Source organism: Emys orbicularis, chromosome 7, assembly GCF_028017835.1.
Source record: "Emys orbicularis isolate rEmyOrb1 chromosome 7, rEmyOrb1.hap1, whole genome shotgun sequence".
Taxonomy (NCBI): domain Eukaryota; kingdom Metazoa; phylum Chordata; order Testudines; family Emydidae; genus Emys; species Emys orbicularis.
This window is the reverse complement of record NC_088689.1, coordinates 15,288,072-15,300,251: the sequence shown is the minus strand read 5'-3', so window position 1 is coordinate 15,300,251 and position 12,180 is coordinate 15,288,072. Positions and strand designations below refer to the sequence as shown.

Sequence of the window (12,180 nt, the reverse complement as noted above, 5' to 3'; positions counted from 1 at the left end):
ATAATAGTACATTGAGGTTTACATTTAATTTTGTAAACATACAAACATCTAATAGATTATAATCTATAGATGATAGTTATCATTAAATAGATGGTAATTGCTGGGTTATGAAAATTGAATGTTGTAAAGAAGCAGTTACATGTAACTAAATACTCCAAATTTAATTTTTTTATTTGTAATCTGCTAATATCAGTGGGAACGGAAGTATAATCCAAACTTGTTTTGGCCTAGGACTTTAAGGATCTATTTCCAAAAGCACGTTGAAGCCATTAGGCAAGAAAAATGAAATCCGAGCCTGCTGTTTTGTAATTCACAACTTTGTTGGTTTTAAATGTACTTCTGTATTCTAATTCCATATTAAAAGAATATTGTCAGATAACTAAATTATCTACAAAGTACTATAGAACTCAAATTCAACTTGAAAAGAAAACCTTAACTGCTTTGCATACTTCAGTACATACTGTATTGGAGTTCCTAGAATTTGGAATGCTCTTTATATGTCATCTTGCATTAATGCAAAATTATGACTGATATTTTTAAACTCTCAACAGTCAGGAAATTCGAACTTATACTATTTTGCCTCACTCTAGCTGATAACTTTAGCAGTGTATTTTAGATATAATTTTATTTCTAAGGTAGCTATCATCATGGTCTCTAAAAGCACAATACTGTATGTACAATGTGGTTCTTAAGATGCTATTGAAACATACCTTTGAATTTCCTCAATTTTATGTTTAAAATTTCTATCAGAATATTGCAGTCATAACTTTTTTCCTTTTGATTTCTTTATTTTTAAGATAGTTAAAACTAGACTTTTCCTTCTTTCATGCAGGCTGTGTGTTTTGAGTGTGGGGAGAGGTGCTGAGACTGTGCTCTAGGAATGCTGACATCTTCATCACCGCATTTACTTACCACCTCCTCTTAATTTAAAAAATGATGCCTTCGCTGGTGAACTGAAGAAGGGAGCTTTTCTGTTTTCTTCCTCTGGTGTCATGCTCCATCAAATGAGAGTTTATGGGCGTCTGTAAATCCTAGGCCTGGTCCAAAAACACAAGATGCACTGGTTAAACTAAAATCAGTGCAAAACCAGACCATGCCCTGCAAATGAGGGAAATCATTTTTTGAGACTGTAAAGAAGTATTAAAATGCCAATCAAGGTATTCAACATTTATACATAAGAAACTGAAGAAGGCAGTTCATGTTTTCAAAGTTTTTATATTGCATTCTCAGCAAAATAATGCTCTAAAAGTTCTTTCAGTGTTGTAAGAACCCAAGTACTAGCATGGATAACAATACTAACAGTGTCTTGTTTAATAATGCATATGCCTATTCTATTGTATGAAAACCTATACTGTGGTATGTAAATATTTGTCTGTAGTTTTCTTTTGTCCTTAATCACCTAAATACTAGTATATAGGTAAATTGAAAGCTTATAGTACAGTTTCTTTACACATCATAATAGCACAAGATTTTTCTTTAACGTACTATACAGCTACAGAGTTTCAGCTCAGAGACTATTTTTATAAACGCCTTTATTCAAAATTACTGGCACGCTGGGATATGGCATTCAAAATAATCTATTCCAGGGAAAACAAAGTGTTTACATTCTTGCTGTGTTTATATACTCCTCAGCTTCTTGCATGGAAGAATTTTTAGTAGCTTCCAGAGGCGCTTTTTTTTTTTTTTTTTTTTTTTGGCTGGAAGACTTGTAGAAATTAGATTTTCTGTCCTTAATTGTCTTAAACAGAAAAACAACCCCTTCCCCCCCCCTCCCCAAAATGGCCCTGTAAGTATATTGCTTTCATTCTTTGTGCCTGATAGTTCTGTTAATGTATTTTGAACTAGTAAAATAGTCCTGTTTATGAAAAAGTGAGACTTTATATTTATTTTTATCAGGTTCAAGCCATTTTTTCCATTTCAAGTTATGTCACCTGAGGAATATGAAGATCGGGATCTCAACATACAAGATTTTCCATTGACAGAAGGCCGACTTAAAATTACCTTAATAGAATGTACAAGGTATGTCCTATCCTCCGCTCTGTCACTCTTTCTGGACTAAGTAATTGTTAGTGGTTTTCAAGTACATGATGTTATTGCTAAAGCTGTTTTGATACAAGAACACTGCAGCTTCACTCTCCTGGTTGAACTCGTACTATAATATAGCTTTTTTTTTATTAAAAATTCTCTTAATGATCAATTGAAACATGGAAAAGAACACTCTAAGCTGTTTTAGATGATTCTGTGGGTGTATATAGATGTGTGTATCTGTGTATAATGATAATTTTTCTTCCTCTTTGCTTTTGGTTGCTTAAGTGTTAATCTGCTCCTACTGCTTATTTCCCCCCCGCCACACCCCCCATCAAGTAAGAATTCATAGGTTCATAGGCTTATTGGTGACTTCATAATTTAGTTGCTGTGGAAGTGATTTTAACATTGAAAAACAAAAGTCTAAAGCAAGTAAAACTTGTTTTTGTGAAAATGCCCTCAAATTCATAAAATTTAAGGCTGGATGAGACTATTAAATGATCTAGTCTGACCTCCTATATATCACAGACCATTACATTTCACCCAGTTCCCCAGTATTGAACCCAATAACTTTGGTGTTTCACTAAAACATTCACCAGCTCACTGCTGCGGCAATACAAGCTGTACGAAAGAAGAAGACTAAAGCATAACTTGTTTTTTGGGAAAATATATTTTAGCCAGGCATCTAGGCTTAATTTAAAGGCATCAAGAGACAAAGAATCTGCCACTTCCCTTGATAGTTTTCCCCCCCGTGGTTAATTACCCTCATTGTTAGAAATTTGCACCAGATTTCTCATTTGAATTTGTCTGTCTTCAGCTTCCAGACATTGATTTTTGTTATGCCCTTTTCTGCTAGATTAAAGAATCTTTTAGTATCTGGTATTTTATCCACACTGAAGGTATTTATATGCTCTGATCAAGACAGCTCTCAATCTTGTTTTTCATAAACTAAACAGATTGATATCTTTAAGTCTCTCCCTATAAGGCATTTTCTCCAGTTTTCAAATCAATTTTGTGGCTCTTTTATACCTTCTCCAGTTTTTCAACATCCTTCTTCAAATGTGGGCACTGGATACAGTATTCCAGTATTGGTCTCACCAATATCGTATACAGAGGTAAAAATCACCTTTCTACTCTCCTGTTTGTTCATCCAAGGATGATATCAGTCCTTTTTGCCTCTGACAACATGTGTTCACAGTGAGATGTAGAGTTGCTTGTTTAGTATGACCCCATGATCCTTTTCAGAGTTACTGCTTTCTGGGAGACGGTCTCCATTTCTCTAGTTATGATCTCATTCTTTGTTCCTTGATGTGTAACTTAGCATTTGGCTGCATGAAAATACATTTTGTTTGAATGGGCCCAGTTTACGAAGCAATCCAGATTGCTATGCATATCTGCTCTGTCCACATCGTTATTTATCAATCTGCCAATCTTTGTGTCATCAGCAAATTTTATCAGCAGTGATTTTTACTTCCAGATTGGTGATGAAAATGTTGAAAAGCATTGGGCATAGTATGAATCCAAGTCACCCCCATTCAATGACAATTCCCTAGTGATTGCTATTTTTTGAGATCTGTCAGTTAGCCAGTTCATAATGCATTTAATGTGTGCTCTATTGATATTGTATCATGCTAATTTTCAAATCAGAATATTGTGCCTTACAAAATGCCTTCTTACATCTGCTCAATTACATTTACCAACCAAATTTATAATCTCATTGGAATGAAATCAGATTTGTTTGACAAGACCTATTTTCCACAAAGTATGTTGACTGGCTCTGGCATTAATTGTATTCTTGTCCTTTAATTCTTAATCAGTTGAATCCCATATCAACTGTTCCATTATTTTGCCAGGGATTGATGTCAGGCTAACAGGCCTATAGTTACCTGGGTCATCCCCCTTGCCCTTTTTAAATATTGGTGCAACATTAGCACTCTTCCAGTCACTGAAATGTTCCTAGTATTTCAAAGTTTGTTAAAAGTTAATATCAGTGGGCCAGCGATTGCCTCACCCCACATTCTTAGCACTCTTGGCTGCAAGTTATTCAGGCCTGCTGATTTTTAAAATGATTATCCCTAATAGATGCTGTTTAACATCCTCCATAGTGACTAATGGACTGGAAAGTACTTCCTCATCCTTATGTGATATGAGTACATCATTGATTGTGTTCCTTTTCTAAAACCAGAACAGAAATATTTATTGAACACTTCTTTTGCCTGTTCTGCACCACTGTTAATACCTTTACCATCTCCATCTAATAATGGGCCTATACCATTGCTAAGCTTTCTCTTGTTCCTTATATACTTAAATTCCTTTTGATCATCCTTAGCCCTGCCAGCTATAGATTTTTCCCTTATGTTCTTTGCTCCCCTTATCAATTTTCTACAATTCACAATTTCTAATTTATATTGCTTTCTATTTATACTCCTTTTTTCCATTTGTTATGTTACTTTTTTATTTCTAATTTATGCTTTCACTTCACCATGGAATCAGGATGTTTTTTTTTACCCACAATTGTCTTCATTCTGGATTGTGAAATTGTGGCTTTTTGGCCACCTAGAAACTCCTCTTGAACTCCCGATTTTCATTCACGTTTTTCATCTGAAGTTTTCCTTCCAATCAATTGTGCTTATAATTTTCCTCAGTTTGGGAAATTAGCCCTTTTGAAGCACAGCCATATGTATCTTGTCTTCCGACAATGGCCAATGCCAGGTGCTTCAGAGGGAATGAACAGAATAGGTAATCCTCAAGTGATCCCTCTTGTGTTGCCTATTCCTAGTTTCTGGTAAGCAGAGGTTAGGGACATTCTGAGCATGGTATTCTGAGTTACATCCCTGATCATCCTGCCTAATAGCCATTGATGGACCTATCTTCCATGAATTTATCTAGGTTGTTTTTTGAACCCTATTTTGGCCTTCACGGCATCCCGTGGCAAGGAGTTTCACAGGTTGACTGTGTGTTGTGTGAAGAAGTACTTTCTTCTGTTTGTTTTAAACCTGCTGCTCATTAATAATTTCATTTGGTGACTTCCTAGTTTTTGTCTTTAAGAGAGTGAGTAAATAACACTTTCTTATTCACTTTCTCCACACCCGTCAAGATTTTATAGACCTCTGTCGTATTCCTTTTTAGAAGTCTCTTTTCCAAGCTGAAAAGTCCTCTTACTGTGTTTTTTAATTTGGGGCATACAGTTAATTTGAGCCTCTATTATGGTGTTTTTAAAAAGTTTCCATCCAGCTTGCAATCATTTCACTTCTGGGACTGTACCTTTTAATTTCTGTTTAACTAGCTTCCTCATTTTTATGTAGTTCCCCTTTCTGAAGTTAAATGCTACTGTAGTGGGCTTCTCCCCTGCTCCCTCCAGGGATCTTAAATTTAATTATATTATGGTCACTGCTAGTTAGTGGTCCAGTTATATTCACCTCTTGGACCAGATCTTGTGCTCCACTTAGGACTAAATCAAGAATTGCCTCTCCCCTTCTGGGTTCCAGGACTTGCTGATCCAAGAAACAGTCATGTATGGTGCAAATAAACTTTATTCCATCCTGAGGTGTTGTATCCAGTCAACATGGGGATAGTTGAAATCCCCCATTATTATTGAGTTTTCTATTTTTATAAACTCCTTATCTCCCTGAGCATTTCACAATCATCATCACCATTCTGATCAGGTGGTTGATAGTATATCCCTACTGCTGTATTCTTATTATTGAAGCACAGAATTTCTATCCATAGCGATTTTATGGTACAGTTTGGTTCATTTAAGATTTTTACTATATTTGACCCTATGCATTCTTTCACATATAGTGCCACTCTGCTGCCAGCATGACCCATTCCATCATTGCTATATATTTTTGTGACAAAGTGGGAATGAATGTTCTTACAGTTTTGTCTGAATACTGTGTATGTGCCTCAGTTTCTTGTGTTACTCAAGTGTCTAGGTGGTGAGATAAGGGTGTGTGATTGTTGCAGAGACCCCTGGAGGGCAGGTGTGACTGCCGTCTGGCTGCCCGACCACAGACCATGACTGACACTCTGTAACCTGGCAACTGATGGCCGAGGCTATCCTCTGTAAGAATCCGACATGGGGTCTAGAAGAACAAAGCGAGAGGTGGAGGCTAGGTGGCCTGTTGGCCTGAGAAAGAGATGAAGGAGGAGGGCAGGTGGGCGTGACTGAGGCTGGGCTGCTGGAAGCTGGTCAGTCTCCTGGTTGGGACTCAAGGGGGGTAAGCCTAGGACTCTGGGCTCTGGATTCCGCCCCCTTCCGCGGCGCCCCCCTCCCGATGGACTTTTGTAACTTCCTGCTTTCTGTGCTAATAAGATCTGTTCTGCGCTGTGTTCCAGACTACTATATCTTGACTTTAGTAAAGCTTTTGATACTGTCTTGCATGACCTTCTCATAAACAAACTAGGGAAATGCAACCTAGATGGAGCTACGATAAGGTGGGTGCAAAACTGGTTGGAAAACAGTTCCCAGAGAGTAATTATCAGTGGATTACAATCATCCTGGAAGGGCATAACGAGTGGGGTCCCACAGGTCCTGTTCTGGGTCCACTTACAAAGTTTGCGGACGATACCAAGCTGGGAGGGGTTACAAGGGGTTGCTTTGGAGGATAGGAGGATAATTCAAAATGATCTGGACAAGCTGGAGAAATGGTCTGACGTAAATAGGATGAAATTCAATAATGACACATGCAAAGTACTCCACTTAGGAAGGAACAATCAGTTGCATGCATACTAAATGGGAAATGACTGCCTAGGAACGAGTACTGCGGAAAGGGATCTGGGGGTCATAGTGGGCCACAAGCTAAATATGAGTCAACAGTGTAACGCTGTTGCAAAAAAAGCAAACATCATTCTGGGATGTATTAGCAGTAGTGTTGTAAGCAAGACACAAGAAGTAATTCTTCCGCTGTACTCTGCACTGATTAGGCCTCAACTGGAGTATTCTGTCCAGTTCTGGGCGCCACATTTCAGGAAGGATATGGACAAATTGGAGAGAATCCAGAGAAGAGCAACAAAAATGATTAAAAGTCTAGAAAACATGACCTATGAGGGAAGATTGAAAAAACTGGGTTTGTTTAGTCTGGAAAAGAGAAGACTGAGAGGGGACATAACAGTTTTCAAGTATGTAAAATGTTGTTACAAGGAGAAGGAAGAAAAATTGTTTTTCTTGACCTCTGAAGATAGTACCAAAAGCAATGGGCTTAAACTGCAGCAAGGGAGGTTTAGGTTGGACATTAGGAAAAACTTCCTAATGTCAGGGTGGGTAAGCACTGGAATAAATTACCTCGGGAGGTTGTGGAGTCTCCATTGTTGGTGATTTTTAAGAGCAGGTTAGACAAACATCTAGACCATCCCTGACAGGTAATACTTAGTCCTGCCACGAGTGCAGGGAACTGTACTAGATGACCTCTCGAGGTCCCTTCCATTTCTATGATTCTTTGACTAATAAACCCTTCTGTTTTATTTTGCTGGTGAGAGTCACTGCTGACTATGAAGTTGAGGGTGCATGGGCCCTTTGAGGGGCACATAAGGCTTGCCCAGGTGTCCTATCCATGTGGATTCGCTGCGGGGAGCTCACAGCATGGAACAGGGGTGCTGAATGCTTTGAGGTTAGACTCAAGGACGTGCTGAAGCCAAGGAGGCTTGCCCTAGTGACAGTGTGCCCTGAGGGGAGTCACCCTGCCAGAGGGTCCTGTCTGACTTCATTCAGAGCGGTACCAGAGCACCAAGCTTTTGCACGCCATGATAATTTTGTACCCTGGTATTACTGTGTCCTATTGATTATCATCATTCCATCAAGTTTCTGGGATGCCTATTATAACGATATGGTCATTTAATACAAGGCACTGAAGTTCACCCATCTTAGTATTTAAGCTTCTAGAATTTGTATATAAGCACTTATAAAATTTATCACTTTTTAGCTATCTGCCATCATGTGATGTAATTGAATGGGCCTTTTTTTTCATTTGATTGTTTTTCATCACATCCTACCTGTACTTTATCATCATCCATCCTCTCCTCTTTATTAGGATATAGAGAATCCCCATTAATAGATCTTCCACTAAGGGATGTCTCTGCCTGAACTGTGTGCTCCTTTGCACCTGTTAGTTTTCTCCCAGCCCGTAGTTTTAAAAACTCCTCATGATCACTGATCCCAAGGTAGGCAACCACCTACTTTAAGTCCAGTATTTAATTCATCTTTATCTTTTAGTTACCTTGTGTTGGGCGTAATACTTTCTAGATAATTTTCTTACACAGAATTTTCAGAAATTCTAGTGTTGATTTACTACTGGCTGCATGAGACCTCCAGCATATGTTTTCCAAACTGAAGTCCCCCATAACAATACAACTTTTTTTCTTTCCAGGCATTATAGACAGATGCTTAAGAAGTAATTTATTCTGTTCTCTGGTTTGATTTGTTGTTTTGTAACAGATCCCCACCAATATCCCTTCCTGATCTTTAACTAGCATGCTGATCCACATGCATTCAAGATCCTGTGGTTCTGAGTTACAAATAACTATTAAAATCAGTAATGGTGTCTTTAGAGTCCCCACCTCTTACTCACATGGTCCTTCCTAAACAGGTTATAACCAGTGATTTTAATATTCCAACATGCAAACTGTCCCACGAGGGTTCAGTAATGCCAATTATATCAATTTTCTTAGTGATGAGTATTTCCAGTTCCTTTTGCATGTTACCTAAACTCTTAGTTTTGATATATAAGCAGCTGAAAAAAATCTTCTATTCCCATTCTTTGTCACATCATAGAATCATAGAATATTAGGGTTGGAAGAGACCTCAGGGGGTCATCTAGTCCAATCTCCTGCTCAAAGCAGGACCAACACCAGCTAAATCATCCCAGCCAAGGCTTTGTCAAGCCACGCCTTAAAAACCTCTAAGGATGGAGATTCCACCACCTCCCTAGGTAACCCATTCCAGTGCTTCACCACCCTCCTAGTGAAATAGTGTTTCCTAATACCCACTATCAGTTCAGTTTGTTCATGGCACACAGAGTTAGATTATTTTGTATTTTCCTCCATAGCACCCTCCCCTTGCATTGTATATTATCACCCTTCCAGCTGCTCCAGCTAGTCTCTTGCCAAGAAGATCAGCCCCTTCTCCCCCCACCTGTGAGAGGCATGTCATGCCATTCATAAAGCCCACTTTCAGGCTGGAATCTGACCAAATGTTTCAGAGAACAAAAATGCACAGCCAACAGTTCAGCTCCAGTATTTTCTGCCTTCTCTCATTTGTTGGCTCTGAAGGATTTTTGAGAAGGTCACTTCCTCTTCTTTAGCTCCCTTGCAAGATCCCTGAAGTCTTCTATAATCTGATACAAGTCATTGGGCAATGTGTGGAATTCATAATCTCCTCCAAACTTGCAGTTGAACTAAGAGCAGTTCTTTATTACTTTCTTGGCACCCTCACTCTCCTAGAAGAAGATAGCATTGTACATGTTTGAAATGTATGGAACTTTTTATCTGGAAATGCTTTTTTAAAAAAAACGTACAGTATTTATATTATTTTGAATTACAATGCTATGTTAGGTTACTCTTTGCATTCCTAATGACATCATAATTCATGATAATGAAACTTGAGTAGACTGTCAACAGAACCTCAAAAGGTCCTTAAAGCCATTTGATTTACACGTATTCCATTGCAAATTTGAGACGATTCTAAACTATTTAGTTGAATTTGAAAAAATAGCACCTGGCACAAAATAAATTGCTGACTTAGTTAATGCTGCCATTTAAAATTTAAAAACTTGAATTCTCGCTAGTTTTTTTATGTATTCAGTGTGTGTTCTCTTTTAAAAACTTCCTTAAAAGTAAAGGTTTCAATACTCAAAACAACCAGGCTGACACAACTAGAAACTTGTTCTCCAATTTGATGCAAAAAGTGGTGTGACCCAAGTGGAAGTTTCTGCTGTGATGAATGTAGGAATTGTCTGTAATATTTTATGAACTATCTGTATGGCTCTGTATTAATCATTTTGGTATTGCTACTCAGTGGGTACAGAAGGGTTAAAATGATGCCCCTGAGTCCGAGCCAAAGACATGAAGTGTTTGTTTCATGTAGCTGTCTGGGGTGATATGAGTGGCCCATTAAGGATTGGCTGGAACCCAGGCACCTCAATAGAGGATCCAGAAAGACCATGGGGAATCCCAATTGACACTTAACAAGGGGAAGCTCACAGCAGATGGAACATGTGAACTCGGCATGTGTGATGGTGCTGCCCGTAGGAGCCAGCTGAGGTCACTCAAATAGGGTGAACTGCAAACAGAACGGGACAGACAAACCCCAAAAGCTGGTGGATATTCCAATACTTAGATTTATCAAGCAAGCACAAAACAACTTCTGTATTACTATACAGTCCAAACAACGCAGTTCCCTTAAAGTGCCCAGCCTCAGGCCTCCATCCAGACACACACGTCAGATATGATGATGATTACTGAGAAACTTATCTCATCATATAAAAGAAAAGGTTCTTCCAATCCCAAAGGATCAGCCACATACCCAGGTTCAATTATAACTTAGATCTTACCCAAAATACACGCTTATAGTCAATTCTTATTAACTAAACTAAAATTTATTAAAAAAGAAAAGAGAGAGTGAGTGTTGGTTAAAAAATCAATATACATACAGACTTGAATTCAGTTCTTGAGGTTCAGATACATATGAGAGATGAGTTTGTAGTTGCCAAAAGTCCTTTTAGATATAGTCCATAGGTTATAGTCCAATATCCATATTCAGGGTGACTCCAGTCAGTAACTGGGGATCTCAATCCTTATGGCTTATGGTTTTCCCCCTCTTGAAACCCAAAGCAGATCTGAGATGAAGTAGGATCATGGTCCCAGGGTTCTTATACATTTCCAGCAGCCTTTCTGTCTGAGAAAACAATAGGCCTAACTCTCCTTCTTCCAAACATCCTGGCAATTAGCACAGGGTAATTTATCCATTACACAGTTTAGATACAGGTTACCACAACCTTCAAAGAGACATATAGACAATAATACTATTTCACTCAAGTATCATCATAAATGTTAATATTCCTTTTTTTAATCTTTGAATTAAAGCTATAGCAATAGACAAGACTTGTTTGCTTACATCACAAGACCTGAGCAAACACCTACCCATCTACCTCTAACAATACAGACTTACATTTCAAAGCTCTATTCATTTACCTATCTTCCTAACCAGTCTCTACAGGTCAGCCGTGGGTCAGGTCAGTGAGTTAATTAACTCTTTCTGGCCCTGTCACCTTTCAATGAGATATTATATTATACTCATAACGTCACAGCATGTCTTTGCAGCAGGAGGATAATGAACTGTGAGGTGACAGGAGGCTATGGTAAGAACTGGGCTCACAGGGGCTCTCACCTGGAACTAAGACAGAGGGATAGTCAGAAAAGGAAACAAAGATGGTTCCTACTGGAGTGTGGCTCAGGGGAGCCCTGGCTTTAGCCAGTATGAACACTTGCGTCTCTGTGCTAAACTAAGGACTTCCCAATACTGTTTTCCAATTGACTAATGAACCACCTCTGTTTTGACAAGGCAGCATAAAGTCACTGCAGATACTTGCTGAAGTGCATTGATCTTAAAAAGGGATAAAAGTCTCTGAATAGGAGTTCCCTCAGTCGGACTTTCTGGGCAGAGCTCATGGGGAGAAACAGGCACACTGGAGGTTTGGTCTTGGAGGCACTGAAGCTGTGTGACCTAACCTTGTGGAAATATGTGCCTCCTTGGCGACACACTGAAAGGGTCCTCTCAAGAGACTGCTTAAAGGCTGGGGCATATCACCGCTCCTGTAAATCTGTGACATCTGCACACTGCTCTACCAGTATGCCTCAAATCTGACCTATTTATTTTTTCCAGTATATATAAAAACCCTGTCCTAAAACTGTGGGCATGAACTGAACTCACCAATTTTTATTTATTGTATTATGAATGGTTTATGCTGTAGGTGACAAGCTGCCCACCTGGGCAAGTTTGGGCAGCCATGGGTGTTCTGGAAAGGCCTCAGATGAATGTCTGTGTTTTGATTCAGATATGAATACTTGACATTTGACTTGCATTTGTTTGTTTTGAGTACACAAGCAAACCAATGACTGCCATCATATGAAAATAGACATCTTTGGTATGCGGAGAACTGT

The 12,180-nt window shown here is 38.7% G+C and overlaps 1 protein-coding gene across 1 annotated transcript in view; it reads left to right on the top strand.

Annotated features, from left to right (window-relative positions):
• PDZD8 (PDZ domain containing 8) overlaps nt 1-12,180 on the top strand; it is a 124,083-nt gene that overhangs the window by 29,576 nt on the left and 82,327 nt on the right. Inside the window, exon 2 of the mRNA XM_065408069.1 lies at nt 1,897-2,019. Coding sequence (XP_065264141.1) covers nt 1,897-2,019 — 123 coding nt within the window. The remainder of the gene's footprint in view (nt 1-1,896; nt 2,020-12,180) is intronic.